The sequence below is a fragment of the Egretta garzetta genome, unplaced genomic scaffold, assembly GCF_000687185.1.
Source record: "Egretta garzetta isolate BGI_Z169 unplaced genomic scaffold, ASM68718v1 scaffold474, whole genome shotgun sequence".
NCBI classification, from domain to species: Eukaryota; Metazoa; Chordata; class Aves; order Pelecaniformes; family Ardeidae; genus Egretta; species Egretta garzetta.
Window position 1 is genome coordinate 1,884,807 of NW_009259524.1, and position 22,287 is coordinate 1,907,093.

Here is a 22,287-nt window from a genome sequence, read left to right on the forward strand (position 1 = left end):
CAGGCGGCGTCTGTCAGGCGCGCGCCGTACTGCCGCACGAGGAGGCTGCTTGCCCGTAAAAGGATGGGCATTGCCGATCCCTGTGGGACGGAGCACCTCAGGAAACCTCCATCCTGTTTTCCAAGCGATAAAGGTTATCAAGCACATGCATGTATTTTACGTATGCTCCAGAGAGGCCTCCCTGCATTGCCTGAGGAGCGTAGGTATACACATAGAGTCCGCTACCGCTCTAAAGCAGCCCATACCTCGTATGCAGAGCTTGCGTAGGACTAAAAGTGTTCCTAAAATAAGTTAGATTTCTAAAGCAGAAATGTGAAAAGATTTTCCTCAGCTTACTGCTGTGGCTCCTCCCAAGCACACCGGCAGTGCGCCAACTCTCCCGAGGAAGAGCGCTCCAGCAAAGGACTTCCCTCCTCCTCGTTTTACAACACGATCCCTTTAGTGTGACTCGCAGGGCATTGTCTGTCTGCTCCCTTGGAAAGTGGGGCTGAAAATTAAAGTCATGTCAGGCTCCAAAGCAGGGAGAAGGAGATCTAAGGAGACCTGGGCCTTCTCCCCAGTTTGCTGGGAGAATCACAGCCCTGCAACCTCTGGCCATAGCGCTGGTCCTTCAGCTGCTGGTTCGTCTCCTCACCTGGGTAAATCTTGTAGAGCTTCATGTGATGAAGCATTCATGGCCATTCATTGCACAGTCGATTCCTTTGCAGGGGATTTCCACACCGCTGCAATGGTTTCACGCAAGGTTTGGAAACCCTTTGCAAAGGAATTGGCTGTGCAATATCATTATATTGTCTGCTCTATAAAAATTTGCTAGGGATGCATTAAGTGTCACCAGGAGCCCAGAGACAGTCAGACATCAGTCCCTGCAACATACTTTTGCATATCTGTCTTGCTTTTAAAAGATCAGTGATGTTTCCCTGGAAAAAGTTAGGGGATAATCTGTGCTTGGTGTTGTATCGTGTGGATCAGCAGTGTGGGAGTGGAGGAAGTATCTTTTACTGCAATACCTAAACATAGTTCCTAGCACGGATGGAAGGACACTAACAAAAATGAGTCTGTAAAATTATTTTTAGTCGTGTGATACATGTGCTCTGGTACTTGCTGCTAGCCACAATAGTCTCCTGCCTTGAGGTGGCAACATAATTTTTTCCATCAAGAAATAAACAAGAGCTCAGAGTTCAGCTCTGTCCCCAGGGCAGGGGCTGCTATGCTTAAACCACCCTGGACCCCTCTCTGTGAACAGCCTCCAGGAACCGAAGAGATTCTGCTTCCTCCCTGAGGGACTTAGCTCAGGGCTTGAGCTACTGCTCCTCCCTAACGGCCAACCTGCATTGCCTTTGAAGCAAATGCAACCCATTGCTGTTTGTCCCTTCCACAGTAATAGGGGAAAAGGAAGCTCTTTGCAGCATGCTTTCTGAGTTACAGATTTTTATTCCATCTTCTTACAGCCTTTTGTAGACTAAACAACAGCCTGTTTCAAACTTTTCTTACAACTTGCTCCCTTCAAAGAAGTCAGGCCCAAGCAAAGCTGTGTACAAACCCTAATCCTCTCTTGAGATACTGCTCTGCTTGCTTGCATTACTGACTTTTGCAAGTGACAGCAGCTCCTCCCACATACAGAAGTCCTGCAACAAGCTCTAGTGAAGCAACAAAAAAAACATCCTCTGATAGAAATGGGAGACTCCTCCCTAGTTAGGTGCTGCTGCCCACGTAGTTAGGATGCTCGAAGACTATAAAGCAGCCATTTTCCACTCTGCCGGAGTTGTAGTGACATAGTTATCCCAGTGGGTCTAGGCAGTCACTGCTGCTTGTGTAGGCAGTTCTTGCCTTATATAGGTGCTCTGAAGGGAAAGTTAGGCATTTGTGTTTTGCAACGGAACAGTCTGTTCCAGTGGCATACAGGGTGAGCCATCTCCTGGTCTGACCTTCTAGAGGTTTTCCTAAGCCAGGTAGCTCACTGTAAAGTTCTTAAGGTGGCTCTGTGGATGTCTGCATCACTGGGTGCGAGTCAAGTTTAGTCTCTCCCTGGGGGTACAGACAGCCATTCAGTATTCACTGTGAGTTCTTTTTCAGATGCAAATATGAGCAATAATGAGAGAGATCAGTGGAGAAAGGTAGGGTGTACCTTTGCCCCAACAGGTGTTGTTTAATTCTAGGTGAATTTGTATTTTAGTGTACTTACCTTCATAAAGGCTCAGCTAAGGATATGGAAGTCAAAGAATGGAGGATGACATAAAAAGAAGCATTACCAGTTATGTATGGGCACTTCAAAATGTGTTTATGGGTTGATCCAACTGTGGAAGTTAATTATTAGACTTTTCATTACCTTTTCTTCCATAATTATGCACCAATTTTTTCATGGACCTTAAATAGCCAGGTAGGCAGGCTTCATTTGTAGTTCATTGTCCATTAGCTACTGTCTTGTGGTAACTGTTTACAGCAGTGGTTGTTTCTCATGCTTCATTCATTACTTGTGGTTCTGTACTTTATCTTCAGCAGTTGTATGTTAGTAGCTCAGTCATCTTACTATGGACTGAACTTGTCAGTCAGCAAGTTCAGGTAACAGAATGGGTAGAGAGAAGGGTGTGGATAGGGAGAAGTGAATTTGAGGTTAAGGAAAGATTGAGCAAAGGAATGGGCTGCATTGGATTGCAGCTTTGAGTCCAGGGACCTCTGCAGTGGCAGGAAAAACCACACACCTTATGGTAATGCTTTTGTTAAGCTATATGGATTTTCTGTAGAAGCAAATGAAAAAGTCAATAATCTATATCTGACTTTCAGATATTCTCAAACCTGTTTTTTGGCTCTAAGGCTTCTACTAAGATCATGCCCCAGGCCAGCAAAAATCGTGCCGAGATAGGTCTATGGCAAAGCTTTTATCTGAGGTTTTGCTTGATGTCTTAGGGCTAATGCTTTGTTTACTAACAATGAAGACCTGAAATATGCTTAGAAATGAACCTGTCTCTCAACTCTTCCATTGTCCTTTAGAAACAGACCCTTGCACAGAAGAAAGGAGTAATTTTTACATTATAAGTAAGAAGGTCGCCTTGACAGCTGGGTGTAAAACTCCCACTATCAAAATACCTTTTGCTGTAGGTGAAGAAAGAGGAATCTGTGGATGGTAGTTTCTAGGCATCCAGGCCAAATTAAACGGAGATTGCATTTGGTGTGGCTATTGGAAAGGAGCAAGCTGGCCCTTGCAAGATGCCAAGGCCTCTGAGATGGTGTTTTGCTGAGGGTAGCACAGGGTCAGCTTGCCTTGAGTTTCTCTGGCTATGATTGAACAAAATGAGTGTGCAATTGTTCTATAAGGTAAGCCAGCAAACTTAATTAGTCTTTAACTTTCCTTCTGTCACCATATTCACATTGTACCCCAGGTAGTTCAGGGCTTGTTTGTTGTTTGCAAAATTTGGAAATGGGAAGGAATTTGTTTGCCCCTTGACACATAAGCTGGTATCTAGGGATTTTAGTTGCTTTCTTTCAAAGTGTTGGAGACCGGTCACAGCTAAAGCTTGGAGGTGATGGTCTGGCTAATAGTATTAAGTCCCTCTGGCCCCTGGCTGCTCTGCTTTCATATATTCAGGGTTAAACCATTCACCAGTCCTAAATTCAGGAAACAATTTACCCCAGGGTAGCCTGGGATCCTGGCAAGTGTTTTTGTCCTCCTCTGTCCTTTCAGCTTGTTTCCACAGGGGGCCTTCAATATAATGAATCCCCTGCTGTAAAAGGCCCAGCCAGAGACTTGATCTCTTCTGCTCCTTTTCTGTAGCATAGGCTTCCTTATCAGAGGCCTTAAGTTTGCAGCTGTGCTAGGAATGTTCTTGTGTAGGTTACCTCTTAAAGACTCTTCCCAACTAAATATCTAGTTTATATGCTTAGGTCTGCCTGGGTTCTTACAAGCTCTAACAGCTGGTAAAGACTCATGGATGGGTGTTCAGGCTTAGAAATGCCCCTCTCCTCTGCTGTCACATAGGTTAGCTATGCTAGAGCTAGCACATGTAGACTTGTGCTACAGGTGTCTTTATTTTGCAGATGCTCTAAGGCACCAGTTGTTACTGCACAAGATTGCATTGTAAAAGCATTCTCCTTCCTCCACCAAAACTGACTTTTCACTCAAAGTAAACCATCCCTTACTGTCCACCATCTTATTGCTAGTGATCAGTGCAGTTCCCATACTTGCACTTCAAATCATTCTGCTTTAGTTCAGAAGTTGCCTGATGAATGATTTCATTATGCTGCAGTGCTCAGCAGATCTGGATCTGCAGCATGGCTCCTGAAAGCAATCACTGTGATACGAAAAAAAAAAAAAAACATGGCAGCAACCAAGGTTTAAGGATGTGTAGGTGTTGGTAGTCTGTGGTGATCTGTCTGAACTTAGTTCGCTCTCAGCTGACAGCGTGAGGTTGTCCCAAGGACTCGTGCTATAGCAACTTGGGACCTGTGGGCACTCTGTCAGATTTGGCGGGTTAACTCCTTGTGGTTTGGGGAAGGGTGTAAATGAAGGAAAGTAACGGAAAGCAAATGGTCTTAGGAAAGCTCCAGCTGCTGCTAGAGGTGGGATTCTTGCAAAATGTAAGCACTGTGGCCTCCCAGAAGTTAGATGTTGACTGCAGCACAGTGCCTGCTTCTGAGTAGGCTGTGAAACCAAGGCTGTGCCCTTCCCTGTGACCCTGTGAATCCTCCGGGGACTGTGCTAGCCTAACTTCTGACACAGAAAGGGCATAGAGACCTGAATGATGGCTAGTGTTGTAAAACCTGAAAGCAGAGTTTTAAAGATCCTGCAGTGTTGTGTAAACAGTGTGCCCTTAAAGTATGTGTAAGACTTGTGGGGGCCCACTTGCACACTGAATTGGTTGTAGGCTCAGTAACATAATGCGTCTCTCTTCTGGTTTCTAATCCCAGACCCTAGGGAAAGCTGCTACTTCTCTCTACTAGGGAGGATCAACATGAGTTCATGTCTGCAAACAGTGTGAGGTCCTGGCTAAACAAAAGAGCATAGTGTAGGCCTGAACTAGAAATGGGAGCAATGTAGTCCTGTGCAGAACTTCAGACTTAATAGCAAATGGCAGCAGGAACTATTGAGCACCAGGACTGGGTTGGTTTTTTTCCATCATGAAGTGAATAAGCAACTGAAAGACTTATTTTGATATCTGTAGCATTACAAATTGTTGTTGACATAAATAACTCTTAATAAAGATGACAAATACTGTAAATGTTTTGCTCTGTCTGAAGTCACCTAGTGTCACAGCTGCAGGCTTGGTACGCAGTATCTCCGTGATGACACTGTGGCTGTGAACTTGCCACTCTTCATCGGATAACTACTTCTGAGAAGGACATTGCTTTTATGGGACCATTCAAGATGGAAGGAACATCCTATAATAAATTCAAGCAGAGAGTTGGTCCCATGGGCTCAGTTACAGGTGCATTTTTGGATTTTCATGATCATAAATTAATGTATTTCATTTTTTCCTCTAAGGTCTGCAATAATATTTTTCTTCAAAGATGCTATTTCGAAATTGATCTGAAACAGCAAATAATTTGGCTTGGCAATTTAGATGCAGGTTTCCTCTGAGCTTGGGTGCTCCTCATTACCAGTCCATTTCCACTGACTTCAGGGGAATTTTTCCTACCAGTAAAGCAAGCACAGGCTGTGAAGCCCACTGTAGTCAAGACAGTTTCTGACTCTCCTGGGCTTTAAATCAAAGGCTAAAAGCTTTACAAGAAATGGGAACCTAACCCACATAGACTCTGACTCCTTGGCCTTCATAAAGTGCTAACAGCACTACTTATTGACATACAGCTTAGGAAAGTGCTGGTTAGGAAATATCCACTGCTGGTTGGAAGGATCCAACTTTGGTAGTCATGGCATCCCAGTCGGTGAATCGCCTGTACTCGCCAGGCCTCAGGAGGTACTGCTGTCCTCAGGAGTGTGGCTGTTCGTAGAAAATGCAGCTTCCTTCAAGCAAGTTACAAGGCTGGATGTCCCTGTAGTGCAAGTCGTCCTGGAGAGAAGGGCAGCTATCCATGAACTCCAACATCCTGCCTCCAAAGTCATTCCTCTCATAGATCTGCAGCCGGCTGTGCTCCTGGGGCTGCAAAGTCAAATCCAGACATGGATGCACAGGATGTCAAGCGGCAGTTCTAGGTGACTACAGCTTGTTAGATGCAATACTGATGCTAGCAACACAACAGTGAATAGCCACTACTATGTGCTGAAAAGTCAGTTTAGCAGGAATAAATCTCACTGGGTCCTAATTTAAAGCAGAAATGCTGTGAGTCTGTTCTGCTCTGGTGAGAGCAGAACTGCAGTTGCTTTGAAAAAACTGCAATAGGGCAGGAAGCAGAAGTGGGGTCCAGCCAAGATCACCACACTTCCTTTACATGCAGGTAAGAAAAAAGCTCAGTGATATACCTGGCTTGCCACAGCAATCGTGCCCTCACTGTTCCTGAATGTTGATGTAATAACTAGATAAGGCTCTGGCTGGGACAGAGGGGAGCTTTTTGTGATACTATTTTTGTTGCACAGCCTTAAGTGGGCAGATTTTTTTGCTTTTCATCTACTGAAATGATAAACTGTTTCAAGACTGTCTCTGACTCTTGTATCCAGCAGAGCAAAGACTCGATACAGAAAAATACTTTCTGCTCTTGCAACAATGCTCAATACAGTCTTTGCAGGTGCTCAAGTGCAGTTGTGTAGACACAAGAGTAATGCTGCTGTGCAAAGACCAACACCTTACTCAGTTTAAAAAAACCCCACAACCAAAGGCAACAACACTTTATTATCTACATTTCTGGAATCAAACTTTCTGGACACTTTTTCTGAATCTGGAAAGTGCGCAGAAATGTGCCCTAATTTTAACATTTTTTTCTACCCCCCTACTAATTCTCAGTTTCTCTCCTCCTTCTCAGATACTTCCCATCAGTCTCCCAAGTCCATTTTGTTCCCACCCTCCTCATCTGTGACTTCTTTCCCTCTACAGCTTGAAAGGACACAGGAGTGTGTGCACTAACTTTCAGCACATGGACCCAGAACTTGTGTTAGCTAGGTGAAGCCCAGAACTGCATGTCAGTGAATAAAATAGCTGTGTTATCCTACGCAGATGGAATGAATTTGGAAACTTACTGTGATGATGATCTATGAAGCTTCTACTGGACAGGGAAACTGTGAATTGTACATAAAGCTTACAACATGGATGAACTTAATTTTCCATGAACATTGGAGGGACACATTCCAGCATCAAGGTTATTTCTGGGCCAAATCTCAAATCCTTAGCCTTATGTGTGAGTACTGAAATCTTTCACATCTTGGCAACCTCTCCCCTCTTAGTAAAACTCTTCCAGGGAATGAGTCTAGGAGGGAAAAACACAGATCTATTCTGGGCCAAAGTATTCAGAAAAAAATCTATCATGAAGCAAATATGCCTTCATTTGCAGCTCAGATACGTGGTGATGTCTCCTACAATAGGATGTCTCAGGTTGCCTCTGTAGTAGTGTAGTCACCAATTTTGCCTACCTTGGCAGAAGAGCATTGACTGGGGCATGGGAGACGTGTTTTGGCTCTCAGCTCTGTACTAAACTTTCTTGTGTAGATCATGTATAGTCAGAGTTGTTTGAAAAGATTGGTGAAGTTAAGGGCTTTTTTATATATAAAATAATAGATAAACATACTATTAAAATAAAAATCAATATATAAACTCCCCCCAAGCACTAACCAACCGTTCATTTGGCTGAGAATCCCAACTGACTTATCTACCTCTATGGGAGGTACTCTATGGGAGTAAGTGTCCTTTCTACCGCCCTCCTTCCACATATCTAAACCCCATTAGGTAGACTTGGTAAGTGTCCTTTCTACCGCCCTCCTTCCACATAAAGGTCTCTGGGGAAATTGTTACTTGTGCCAGAGCTGTCAAAATGGGGTGTAGTACTCTGATTCTAATAGAGGCAGTAACATACATGGAGGCAATATGGAAAACTTACTGCTGTGATGATACAACAAGACCTAATGGAGTCATTGAAGCCCATCCAGTGCTGGTAGTCAGGATATTCTCCCTTCTTCGGGAAGTGCTGATGGCCTATGCATTTAGGACATTCATAGATCATCCAGCAGTCAGTTTCCACCTTGGTAGAGTTGCAGCAGTTGAAGTGGGAGCTCAGGTCTGGCTAGTCTATGGTGGCTTCACAGGAGCATCCTCAAAGTCTGTGTCCTCAAAGAAAGTGATCTTCAATAAAATAGAAGTAAACCCAGTAGCACTAGAAAGTATTTTGAAAGCTGGCACTGTTTTGCCTAGGTTGTACAAAACAATCCAAAGACTGCAGAGGTCCATAGGGACACTTCTACCAGGCCCAAAGACTAGCAAAGCCCTTATGTCCATTTTCTATAACATGCACATGCAGTTACTGGTTGTCTTCATTTCTCTAGTATTGCAAACAACAGGTGGATGTCCCTTTGGGACCGTGGGAAGTTGGGGGCAACTTTTGTCATGATTTCATGCTGGAAATAGCCTGTCAGAAGCTTCACGACAAGTTTCTGGGAGCATTTGAAGAAAGTGAAACCCAAATTGCTCTTTGACTGAAAGCTGCATCGACAGCTTCTATGTACCACACAATCATTCAACTTTGTGCCCATTTCCTGCACCCAGTCTGGGCTCCTAGAAATCTTCTGCAATGTAGAATACGGACAAAGGAAGGAATAATTCTTCTACATCTGAATTGTGCTGAAGCCTTCACCTCTCTTAATGATACAGGAAAAAAACAAGACCATTGTGTCTAACCCACGTTAATCATTGAGCACTCTAGGTTCTGTTGGGCAGCTGTATCTTAGCAGCAGTAAAATCATGTTAGAGATACTTAAATTCAGTGGCATTGTTTGGTGATTTTTATTACATTTGTTTGGAATAGAGCACTTCAGGCTTATTTTCCTGTACCTCTTAGAAGTCTAAGAATATATAAACTTTAGGTCTCTTTCAGCAGCTGACAAACTCAAAGGGAAACTAGCCAGACAGAAAAGTAAAACCAAAATATTTTTATGCATAAATGTTTTAGCATTTGAAAGCTTCCAAGTACATTATAGGCTTTCTTCAGGAAACTTATCAAAGAGCTAGATAATAAAACAACCACTCCAAGTTTCCCCTCTGCTACTTTGTTGGTAGACCAACAAACTATGTTTGCAAACATACTTGCCTACAAGGAGCTACGCATGTGCTACATTGTGTGCCAGTGCTCCATGCACTCAGCTGTTCTTACCTTTGCCATTTTTGCCAGGGTTTATGTCTTGGTTTTGGCTGGGATAGAGTTAATTTTCTTCATAGTAGCTAGCATAGTGCTGTGTCTTGGATTTAGTACCAGAAGAATGTTGATAACACACTGATGTTTTTAGTTGTTGCCAAGCAGTGCTCAGACTACTCAAGGACTTTTTGAGCTTCTCCTGCTCGGCCAGGTGCATAACAAGCTGGGAGTACAGCACAGCTAGGACAGCTAACCCAAACTGTCCAATGAGCTATTCCATACCATATAACGTCATGCTCGGGGGGGGTTAGTCAGTCGGTCGGTCGCAGGGAGACTGTTCGCTGCTCGGGGACTGATCGCAGCTCGGGGACTGATTGCGGCTCGGGACGGGCTGGGCATCGGTCTTCGGGTAGCGAGCAATTGCATTGTGCACCATTAATTTCGTATATTCTGTATATTCTGTTACCATTTTTATTATTACTATTATTATTATTTTCTCTTATTAAACTGTCTTTATCTCAGCCCTCGGCTCTAACCTTTTATTTTCTTCCCGATTCTCTCCCCCATCCCACTGAGGGAGGGGGGGAGTGAGCGAGCGGCTGCGTGGCGCTTAGTTGCCAGCCAGGTTAAACCACGACAGTTTAGCTGTGAAACCTCAGCATGCAGGAGGAGTCAGCAGTCCTTTATATAGAATGCACAGTGCTGCATCCACAGGACTAGGGTAAAAGAGAATTTTTTGCTCAGTAAAGAGAATGAATTTTTTTTCCTCTCCCTCACTGCATTGTCATTATCTAAACAAAAGGGAATAGCAGTAGTTTGTGGGGTACCAACTTTAGTGTTACTCTCAGTAAGCAGAGGATCAGAGTAAAGGGTAGGTCAAACAATATTTCTGTTATTTTACTGATGGAACATGTGCAAGCAAAAGTGCTGGAAATGATGCAGCAGAATTGTTTCATGTCACTTTATTTTTAATTTATCTCTGTTCCCTGATTATATGAGATGAAGGTTTTTTAATGCATGTGGATTCCCAGTGATGATACTGTAAAACAATTTTCACGGTATGCTAATAAAAACTGTCCTGATTTTCAAGAGCCTTCAGACCAGGTATTGCTGCCTGTTTCCTTTAACAGTAAGAGTTTGTGTATGAGAGAGAAAATGATGTAATCAAAAATGTGTGCTAATGGACGTTTACATCCAACCACTGCTGAAATTGTCTATTAACGTAATTCAGAATTCATAGATAAAGAGACTGGAAGCTGAAGGATTGAAGGATGGATGCCACTTGTTTAAGGCAGAGAAGAGCCTTTTTAAATCTGCACAGAGAAATGTTTCACTTGAGAGATGTACAGATTTTTGGAGCTCAGGTATGAGTCATTGAGGCAAAATGCAACGGCATAGTAATTTCTTCAGCTGAAGAAATTGTAATTGCAGTTGAACTTAAAAAAAAAAAAAAGCTGTTTAGGAAGAACATTGTGGTAAGTTTTCAATTGGATCTGATTAATCCCAAGAATGCTCAGGACTGTGTTCATTCTGGGCTTTTGTTTGATACAGTGTAGTGCAATTCACAGTCAATCGATACATTGCAGTGGTCTTTAGAAGTCTGGTCAACAGGCAGCCCCAAAGTCAGAGCTGTTTTGAATTTGTTGGAAGGGCAGGTGGAAGCTGATGTATTCTGGGGCTATTTAGGTAACGTTGTTCTGCTGCTGATCATCTTTGTGTTCTAGCAGGAACTTTTTTCCTCAGTTTATGTCTCATTTGAGTAATGGGAGATAACCTGAGTAAAAGTTTTGTGCTACCAGTGCTAGAATAGGCCTTTTAAGTATTTTCCATTCAGTCTAGTGATTACAAGGCCTAAGTACAAACCAATGTTAAAATAGCAAGGAAATGTTATCTATTTGAATTTTTAAAAAAATAATAATCCAAGACTGTTTTCAAAGGAAAAAGATAAACAGCACAGTTTTGAGTTATTTTTACGGAGTTTAAAATATTTCTCTATATCTTGGGGTTTTGGTTTGGTTTGTTTTTTTTTTCTCCCCAGGGACCATTCCTTTCTTTCCTGCTTGCTTTTCTTTTTTCTCCTTCCACACCCATGTTTGAACTAACCCTCACAAAATCCTACCAGGTGCAGTGCCACATTTTCATATTTCCTGCTCATACTGCATGGAGCAATAGTGGATCTTTTTGTCTCACTGGCTTCCTGTTCAACCAAAACATTACATGTTTGTTACGTGTTGCATGTGCCTTTCACGGAGTCTTGAATGGTGATTTTACGAAGCTACAAAACTTCAGGTGCAAATCTTTAGCTGGCCTGTTTTTACACAGCTCCAGTTGTGCTTCGAATGGGTGTTGTAAATGGTATCACTCCTGCCAGGCTCTCTCGGGGGTGTTTTCCAGCCAGGAAATTGTAGCCTTTAACACTGAAAGCAGACTGAGGGAAGAGTGTGAATTTTAGTCTAGCAGTTGCTTTTGAATACCTCTATGCTTTCTTTGGATCAAACATAACTTCTTGATGGTTAATACTAAGCAAATTTAATTTGCTTATGGAACCAACTTCTATGTGCAGGCCTGTGCTTGCATTTCTCAAAGATATTTGACAGGCTCTGAAGTGTTACACTTTTTTATGTTCTTTCTGTGATCATGTTTGGTTTGTGGAGCTGGCTTGCCTTTTGGATCCCATATGGTCCTTGATAGTTCAATACAGTAGGCACTGGGCTTGATGATGAAGTTTGGAACTTGAGAGACCAGAGTACGGGCAGTGATATGAGAATTCCTTATTGCAGCTACAAATATAGAGCAACCATCTTGGGTCAGACCAGCAGTCCAGTTAGTCAAGTAACTTGGCAACAACTGTGATCATGAGCAGACACCGAAGGAAGGGTAGATATGAAGCAAATACATATGATACTTCGTTCAAACGTCAAGACCTCAAGTAAATACTTGTAAAAATTTAAGTAAAAATTTAGCTCAAGAGGTTTCCTGAGCAGGAGGTTACTTCTTTCTGGTTAATAACCCTCAGTGGATTTGTCTTCCAAGTACTTATCCAGCTTCTCCTTGAATCCTGTAGACTTTCCCCTCCCAGAACCCAATGCCACAGATGGGCTGTGCACTGCAGGAAGGGCTGTGGGTTGATCTTAAACTCTGGAGCCAAAATATCTTGTTAGCCAAATGGCATCCGTGATCTGATGACTCTGGTTATTTACATCTGTTCCAACTGCCCTCGACTAGTATGCTGTTATGACAGCTGCTTTTATGTGGAGATTGACTGCTTTTGTGCCCCTGAAAAACTCAAGTGTAGGGGTAATCTGAAAATAGCAGAGTGTTTGTGTAGAGAAACATACCCTGCATACCAGCAACTGCGGTGCCTGATATCAGCCATCAAAAAAGCTTACAGGAACATAGAAGACTTACTGGAGAAAACTTGGATGATCTCTGTGAATTCCCAGTGCTCCTCTCCTCTAGCACCCTTATTCTTAATGCCTGCCTGAGATTCTCTGAGCATTTGCAAACAAAAGCAAGTAAAACCCCTCAGTGCTCCTTGAAAACTAGGAATTGCCACCAGTCTTGTCTCAGGTGGATGAATTTGGAGAGGTTTAGCCACCCCCAAACTCTAGGACACAGCAGAGTCAAGAATCCAGACATACTAACTATCCCTCTGATCACTGAATAGTGCATTTCTGTTCATTCTTGCCTTTGACCAAAGGAATGCCAGCATGTAACCTACACATGATTATGTAGCTGTATTTCTCAATTGCACTAATTGAACTAGATACTTTGTGGGAGTACGTAGGCATATGCTAATTGCTGTCTGGGAAACTGGTCTGTTTTTTCTTTATTTCATTCTTGCTGAAGGCAAATGAAATACATTTGTTCGCTGTTCTAAGGAGGCAAGTAGACACTGTGCTTGAACTGCTGTGTTATTTTGCAAACCTGGTTTAGCACACTAACCTAAGCATGCTAACAGACCTATTACTTACACCGTGCAGTTCCCATAAATGCGCAATATTAGGCATTTGTGAACAAGAGGAAACATGGTTTTTCACACCTCTGCCTTGAGAGCTGAATTGTTCATGCTCCATTTTTCTCTGGCTGAACTGTGGTGTTCTTATGTACACCAGACATTTGCTGCAGCTGAGCAGCCTACTTTGTGCAGTAATGGACAGGCAGGAGGGCAGAGATAGTGCCCCATGTACAAAAGAAAGGACGAGAAGGGCAAAGAATAGTTCTATTTTCCTCTCCAGTGTTGTCAGGGAAAGGCTGGTGAAGATCGTTAACGGGCTCTCGCTGATGGGTCATGTGAGTGTGAAACAATGGCTAAATGGGGTCTCTGACATTAGCAAGTGGAGATGTGAATTTTAAGCAGTCTACCTCACTGCGGCAGAAGCTGCTTGGTTTTATTCAAGGACTCCATTATCAGAATGTTTACTAGGCGAAACAAAATCAGAGCCTGCCATTTAAAGCCCAAGTGAAATTATTTAAAATTAAACATGTACTAGATAAGGTTGCAGAGTGTCCTAGTAGTTCTGTGCTCTCTGTACTGCTTTCTCTTTCCCAAAGTCTCCAGCACCTTGCTGAAGAGCAGTAGTATATTTGCCTAACCATGCCTGGAAGAAAATATCTAGACTCCACTGCCTAAATGAGAAGAGGTATCTTAAGATGTGAGATCCCTTAACTGTGTTTTATTTTATTATGGAGCTGATTCATTACTGCACAGAGTGCCTGCTGGCACAGGATTCAGTGATGATTAGTAGGCATAATTACTTGAATGATAATTAACGTTGCAATAGACTTTTCCCAGCACAACAAGATGTTGTCCTGTTACTAATCCACACTGGTATGCTTATTTAATTCCTTTTGCATGCAGAATAGCCTGGCAAATGAGGTACTTGGCTCAGTCTCCTGCTGCAGCAGATAGTGTAGCTCTGAAGTTAGTAGAGGCAGGGCGATTGACACCAGCTAAACGTCTAGTTCATGAAGTACACGTTCACTAAAACATGCTGTATAAAGGTGGTGTGACTTAAGGATCTGGAAAAATTCTTTCTGGAGGAATCAGCTAGGATAAGACTGGAAAGCTTTGCTGGACTGGGGGTAGCATGGAGCACCTTGTTTGCATGAAGCATTTGATACCAAATACACCTTGTTCTGAGTTCCTCTGCATCTTTCTGTCCTTTTCCTCCTCAGTCAGTACTTCGCTGGATGTAACTATTAATGGTACTTACCTTTCTGTTCCACAGTACATGATAATTTAAATAACTGTAAAGGTCCAGCTGCATATTGTTAACCCTGGTAAGTATAGAGCTGGAATCTACTCCTAGATCAAAATGTGTAAAACTGGGGAAAACTTAGATGAAAGAATCAGACCTTCCCATTAATAGCTGTATCCAGTGAAGCAATGACTGAAGAGCTCTACACTTACCAGGGTTAGCAATATGCAGCTGGACCATCAACAGTTATTTAAATTATCACACACTGTGGAACAGCTGAATAATTGTGAATATCTTTTAAAGTATTAGCCCTCTCTCCCTAAAATGTGAGAGGAATCGGATTTCCCTCTGGACTGAACAACTTCAATTTGTTTGTAGTAGTGAAGGAACATTCGCTTGAAGAAGGATTTTGGAATGCATTCAGTGCTTATTTAGCGTGGGAGCAATAACTCAGTACAAGTCAGCCAGCCTCTGCAAAGAGAAAATTTTGGCATTTAGTGCACCCCAGTCAGGGGATCTTCTGTATTGCCTGTGTTTCAGTAAATACAGTTGGCCCCTGAAGCTGGGCATTTCATACAAGATCCAAGAGCCACCTAAAACATTGAGGGAGCAGATCTCAGGGAGATGGATGTAGCCTGGGACTGATGGGCAATCATCAGTCAGCTCCAGCATTTGGCCTTGGAGCTCCTCTTTTTCATAGAGCTGAATCTTGTGGGAAACAGAATTCTGCAGCAGCAAACACAGCAAAAATGTAGGAAAGACAGAAATTTAACTCATTCTGACATTACTGAACAAGACAGTTGTACAGAAAAAGGCAACTTTCCCAGCTACTATATTGTGCATTTCTGAGAAACTGTGGTCTATTCTGGAGAGGGGATTGTGAAGAGATTCACTCTTTTGCAGCTAATAGAGGAGGTTTAATTCATATCCGCATGGAGGAGCTCAGGAGTGCCAGCAAATGGGTATGATCACATGTGTGGTAGGAAGTAAGTGAAGGATGCTTTATGATTTGAAGGAATGGGATTTGTAAGGACTCTATATTGTGACAATAGGAGAAAACATATTCATGTGACTTTGCGATGATCTGTATCGGTTACTCGTGACCAGGCATGAATAATGTGGCTTTTTCAGAATTATGCTACTAAGAGACATTCACTGTTACTCCATATGCTCCCATTATACACTGGTGTGCAGGCAATTGCCATGTGGCAAACTGCTGAGCTATGTGAAGTGCGGGCATGCGGCGTGTTCCTACTGCTATGGCTTATGCTCTATACTATATCTTACTATCCAGAGAAGTACTTTAGCAAGTATTAATTCCTTGTCTGATTTTAATCAACACTGCTTTTATGTTAGGAGAACCATACCTGTTGCAAATATGATTCAACATGTTCTTGTGTCATTGAATCACAACATAGTATGGTCATGAGCGAGTTGCACCCATCAGCCTACAGCAGAACTTTCTATCAGCTGGCCCTTCTAGCCCTTCCCTGAGCAATGTAAAAACATTCTCTACCTAGAAATAGTCACTCAGCTTTCTTTTAGCATCTCCAAGCTATGAACAGGCCCTGGAAATAGCACTGGTATTAAACAGCTTATTTCCTTCATCTCCGGTGAAACTTTGCATTGCCTTACTGGACTTTGCCTGTCTCTTGAGTTATGTGAAGAGACTGTTTAATTATATTCTTAAAGGGTAAACCACACCCAATTTCTTAAACTATGATACACTGCCAAGCAGAACTCACTTGTAGGATCACACGGCAAGACCTGAGGAAGTTGCAGGGACTGATCCGCTTCTGGAAGTCAGGATAGTCTCCCCTTTTTAAAAAGTACTGGTGTCCTGAGTAACTGGGATTCTTGTAAATCATCCAGCTGCCTTTTTCCACCTGGATGGAACTGCACTGTTTCACACAGGATCGCAGGTCAAGGTGGTCACTGCTACATTCATAGCTGCGGCCCCAGAAGCTCTTGTCTTCATAAAAAATGATCTGCGATATAAACATTGGCAAAGACTCATAGTCAATCCCCGTGTCTGTGTCAGAGCAGAGTACTGGCATACTGGTGCTTCCACTTACCTTTCCCATTTTTGGCATTTGATGAGGTGAAAGCTGAGAGCTGTGAGCAAACACTGTGGTTGCTTTTATATACCATAGTTCTAATGCTGCATCTGCAAAAAGTAACACAAAAGGGCCCACTCTAAGCTGTGGGGAGATCTCATGTTTTGTCTTTATTGCAGCTACGGCGTTAATTGCATTTACCATGTGGGACTCTTTTTATTTTCCGCGTTCTGGGCTGCATTTGCTGATGCTGCGTGCAAGAGAATTATCGTGTAACTGTGGAGTGGACTACACTTTCAGCTGGTACCAACTATTTCCTGTGGTGCACCTGACCCAATGGGGGATGTGTGTATAAGGATTTTTTTTACAGAACATCCTGTGCCTGAAAGCTATCGAGCTCCGTGGGCCTGTGCAGTTTCTGATGTAGGTCTGTTCCTCTCTTTCCCCACTCTGTATTGATTACCTCTCACCTAAGTTTGTCCCACGGTATTTGTTCAATCTTTCCTTTTGTGAGAGCAGATGAACTTTGTTTCCATTTCAATACTTCGTCACCCACTTTATGCTGGAAACAGGAAAAGTCTCCATCTCATGTGGTGGTGTTAGCTTTTGCCTACTAATCCCTTCTATTGTGTACAGATTTTAACACAAATGTGCTAGGAGGAAACTGATTAAAAGTTTCAGTCCCTTCCTGGTGTGTGGTTAACTGCTGCATCCCTGAAGACTAAAAAGATTGAAATCAAATGGTTCTTATGAGGTGTTTATCAGTGTATCTGAATTACTAACATTATAAGTCAGTTGGTTCAATTTTTTCCCTTTGAAAGTCTGTTTTAAAAATTCAAAAGGAGAAAGCTGCATTAAACACAAGTTGCTCTCTATTTGGAACTAGGAAGGATTGTTGTTTAACACTAAAGCAGAGTTCTTTAACACTAAAGCACAGCTAGTAGGTTACGGAAAACTGTATTCCTCCCTTGCGGAACTTTTCCTCTATCTTTTTTTTCTTGTTTGATGCAGGGCTGGAACAAACCTTGACTTGTTCTGTTCTGACTCTCATTTTCTTGAACCTAAATCTTAGACCCTTAAAACCAAACTGCTTAATGGAATAGGCAAAGCTGGTTATACAAATGTGTTATATCACCAGTAGGTGAGGCTTCAGATCAAAAGAAACTACTGCACTCCGAAACCAGATTTATAATCCGTAAGATTATTTGGGGAAACTCATTCAGGCATGCAAAGGCCTTGTCAACATGATTCATCAGTTAACTTGGCATGCAGATGAACACCTTTGTAGATCTAGTTTATTTAAAAGAGCTCTATTTGCAACTACATAGTCTCCACCTACAGTGGGACAAATGAGTGTTTGTGACGCTAAGGAGAGAGAACAGGGGAAGGTTTGGGAGACTTAATGGAGTGCATCTTTGCTTACAAGGTCTCAGGCCAGAGAAAAGGGCTTTCAGTGCTGTGAGAAGAAAGGAAAGAGGAAGACAAGGGTGTCTTCTGGGGAAACGGATAGGGGGAATATGAAACCTCCCCCTTCACATCCTTCCATCACAAACCACTTCACTGATGTTGTTTTTAACTGTATCCTTATTAAATGACAGGGGCTAATGTGCATTCACCATTTCCAAACAGGTTAGATACTTTCCTGTCCTCTTTAGTATATTCAGCCCTATTCTTCTGAGCTTTCTGGGTTAGCTCAGACCACCTGCCTTCATGATGTTTGCTTGACTGTTGTACTTGATGTATTGTTGCTATTACTGTAAGTACAGTGTTCAGGGCTTGATTTTTGCCTGCAGGCTGGATGGGTTGCTGACCTGGACTCAATGGAACTGGCAACAGGTAGCGTGAGCACGCCCAAAATACTCAACACACAAAGTGAGTGCAACTTTGTCACAGTGCTTTAATGTCACATCTGACTCTATTTCAAATTGTAATCCCTTGTGTATAAAATCATAGAATCATTTAGGTTGGAAAAGACCCTCAAGATAGAGTCCAACCGTATCACAATGCAAGTCCCCGTGAAAGGCCATGAAGTCTGGCCCCGGATGTCTTTGGCAACCACACCACATACTTGCTTCACATGAAGGGATTATGTCTTTAGCGCTGTCAGCGGGAATACCTGTGTGCAAGCACCTGGCAGATTACTTCAATAACAGCACCTGACCTGGTGACAGTCTGTGCAGAATCTGGCAGCTGGTTTTCTCTCTGACTCTGCTTTGCTGCAAATGCCTTTTTGGAGCCAGTCTGGGCTAGTTCCTCTTTTGAGCACCTCTGACCATTCTTAGATATAGGAAATGCAGCAGAGATGCTCAATCGTTCAACCATGCCCCTTGTGGAGCCGGTATCCTTTACATTGTTTTAGAGAGACTGAGGAAAACTCAATTTCTCATTGCTTTGACTCTGGTCTGGTAATTGCTCTTGCTGCTGGCTGCTTCTTGAAGATATATAGTCCCATGCACTTAATATGTTAGATTCCATCCTGACAAAAACGATTATTTTCAAAACAGATGGGTTTTATTTTTGTCCTACAGCTAAACCAATCTCTCGCACAAAAGAGGGGTATTCTGCCATTCCAGGATGGATGCTAGGTGTTTCCACCTGATGTTTGACTAGGAAAAAGGTCTTCACCAAATTGAGTGAGGATTTTCAGGAATAGCTAGAGAATCAGTAGTGACACGTCTGAACTCAGGATTACTGTAGCAGAAATGAGGGGGAAATGGGGGCTTGCTTGCATGGGCAATGCTCTAGTAACTCTGGCTATGGTCAAAAAACTCTGACTCACAATCTTGTGGGGGGCAATTTAAGAAGTTAGCACCTGTGGTCCCACAGGCAGTATGTCTGTGCCTCAGCTGCTGTGTTGTTCACAGCCAAGAGCATTAGCTAAAACCATCACCGATTTCTGTGTCATAAACTGGGCTGTGGATTGCAACAGCAAGTTGCCACCATGAGTGGAATCAGTCTCTGGGGTACAATGGGCAGCTCTTAAATTGCCAGAGGGTTCCTCACTTGCTGTAAAACATGATTTCAGGTACATACAAAGAACAGACCCAGAATGGTTTCTTACCTTTCCCACTGTGGATGGTATTGCAAGTGCAGTGGTGGGCACTGACTGTGTGCATGTGACAACTGTCGCTAAGTGTGCACATATATCAGAGGTCTCTTCTGGGTCCTGTAGAACAAATTTGTAACTCTGCATCTGATCTGAGCTCTGAACTATGTCCATTGCTTTTTGTGTAGCTGAGAAAAGATTCTCCAATTGTCCTGGCTACTTGGTCTGGTCACAGCAAAGCCTTTTTTTTTTATCCAGGAGACACTATAGCTTAGGAAAGAGGAAGTTTCAGTTGAGGTGGCAGAAGGCTGTCATTCACCAGTCCCATTGTGCACACATTTACAGGCACCTTTCAGCTCCCTGATTTTAGCTGTCTGAAGATATGAACATGTGAACCACAAACCACCTGATCTGCTGGGCTTGATTTTTGTGTGCGACAACCAGATACCAGCCAGCCAACAGGGTGGGAGTAGCAAAGGGGCAGGTACTTGCACTCTGAAAATAAAACACTGGTTTTATGCTTATTGGCATAGCAAGATTTCTGTTGCTTACTCCTCCTAACTCCACCAGCCTTATCTGTAAAACCCAGGAAGTATTAGCCAATGAAAAGCGAAGACCATGGCAGTACTCTAATAGCAAAGACAGCACTGGAATAACAACGGCTAATCACCTATTTGTTAAAGTCTTACTGTTTATTGCAGGTCAATGAACAAAAATCAGTCATGAGATGTTAATCTCTCTCTCTCTAGCTGTTTAATCTTAACCACCCCCTTGCTATTGTTCTCCTACTCATGCACTCAGCAGCATTATCCCCTCCTCCCCTCTTGTAATGACCTCATTTCAAAGTACAATTTCTCTCTGCTTTGGCTTTTAAAGGGTCAGGCTGATGCTGTTGTGAGTTGGAATGAAATTTGCTCAGGTCCTGGCACTGGCTGCTGCCTACTGCCTGGCTGAATTTGTTTGCAAGAAGCCTCTGTTTAGAAGCTGATGGATGCTCTGAACTCCAGGAATGAGGCTGTGCTGAATGTGACAGTGCAGGCCTGTCCCAGCAGTGAGCACGGGCCATGGGGGAGAGGTAGGAACTGCTAAATGGGGTTGGATAGTGCATTCCAGCAATCCCGCTTCCTGCAGAGTGGACTAACCAGGCCAAAACAGCCGATGTTGCAGAAATTCATGGCTAAAGAGTTTCTGGGTAAGGAAGGGCGATGTTGCTCTTGATCTTAAGTCCCTTCTAGCCTCCTCGTCTGACTCCTGTAGGCCTTGAATTTTGGCTCACAAGGCTTGAAAGGAAAGTGAGGGGGATGCATGGTACGGCCAAGAAGCCCCACCAATATCAGCACAAAGACTCACCAGTTAATCTGTAATTTTTGAATGTACCAAGCTATGGTTAGGTCTTTCCCCATGGACAGCTCAGAATTGAAAGGACAGGTGTTTACAGCAACTACATTTTATTTTAGACTGATTTTAACAGGAAAGTTGTGAGGTTAAAAAAAAAAATAAATAAAAAGCTGTGAACCTGGTGAGCTGAAAACAAGCTTTGAGTCCATGAGGACTTCTAAATACTCTAAATTCCTAAAACTTGAATCCCCAATTATGTTTAACCATTCCCAGGCTTTCTTGCGTAGTGCTGTCTTTTGGCATCTCCATAAATAGACTCAGTGACTGAGAATCAGCAATCAGAAGAAGAAAAATGGTTTTGCTTCACAAGTGTTTATTGGTTTTTCCTTTAGCAGATATTTTGTATGAGAGTACGGGACCATCTTCAAGGAATGGGTTAATGCAGCTGTACAATATGTGACCATACTTTGGATGGATGTCTATTCCCTGGCTACAAGTAGTTGGGAATCTTCATTTCTATAATTTTTATATGTAAAGAGCTCTAATGGAGTCTCTCTACCCTGCAATTAGTGTTCAATGCACCTCTCGGCAGTGAACATTTCTCCTACCCCACTGAGCCCTGAAACTTCTGTGGAATTCAGTAGAAAGAGTCCTGTGGAAATACCCCATGCTGTGTGCCCAGGATTCCAGCCAGAGTGAGGACGTGAAAGGACAACCATGCGCACCCAACTCTTACCCCAAGATAAAGTTAATACTCCAGTGTTTTACCACCCCCATTGTGGTTCCTTCCAGCCAGAGGAAGTGAGGACGTGAAAGGAGGACAACCATGTGCACCCAACTCTTACCCCAAGATAAAGTTAATACAAGGATGAGGGTTGTGACAGCCCATCTAGGAAATGGGGAGTGTTCTTGGGCAGCACAGCACGGACATAACAGAGGCAAACCATTAGAGACCTACAAATGGGGAATAGAAGGACAGGCTTCAGTGCTACACAGGCACTGCAGGGACACTGGCATTGCAGGGAGAGGCTTTTTTTCTTTTTTAGCTAAGTCCTTTAAGGAAATAAGAAAGTAGGATGGCTAAAGGGGAGAGCTGAAGAAAATGGGATCATCCTGAGAGGCACAACCCTCATGTCACATGCAGGGAAGCTCATTCTTGCCCCACTCTGGATCATGTGTGAGAGTTGCACAGCACTGTGGACATGGGGAAGTCTGTACTCCCTGTCTCTGAAGTGCTGCATGCCCTCTTTGGCTCTAGAGTAGCATGGTGGGTTGAGAAGCAGTAGGGATGCATTGGGAAAATGTAAGCTCCCAGCACACTGGCAGAGAAACAGGAGAGAGGTGGCTAAGGGAAGGGGAGGGAATATAAGGGGCGGGAAGGAAGGAATGACTGCTAAGATTTAAAAAAACAAAAAAACCA

General features: G+C 43.1%; 2 protein-coding genes across 2 annotated transcripts; both read right to left on the reverse strand.

Moving 5' to 3' along the window:
• Window positions 1-5,816: 5,816 nt before the first annotated feature.
• On the reverse strand, window positions 5,817-8,324 carry LOC104125105 (gamma-crystallin 1-like). The gene is given in 3 exon segments (XM_035893043.1): window positions 5,817-6,092; window positions 7,978-8,192; window positions 8,195-8,324. Coding segments are annotated over 3 exon segments (621 nt in total).
• A 6,552-nt stretch (window positions 8,325-14,876) lies between these two features.
• On the reverse strand, window positions 14,877-16,483 carry LOC104125106 (gamma-crystallin D-like). The gene is made up of 2 exons (XM_009637510.1): window positions 16,172-16,483; window positions 14,877-15,152 (listed from the first exon to the last, which is right to left on the reverse strand). Exons 1-2 carry the CDS (start codon window positions 16,481-16,483, stop codon window positions 14,877-14,879), a joined length of 588 nt encoding a protein of 195 aa, XP_009635805.1.
• Between the last annotated feature and the right edge of the window lie 5,804 nt (window positions 16,484-22,287).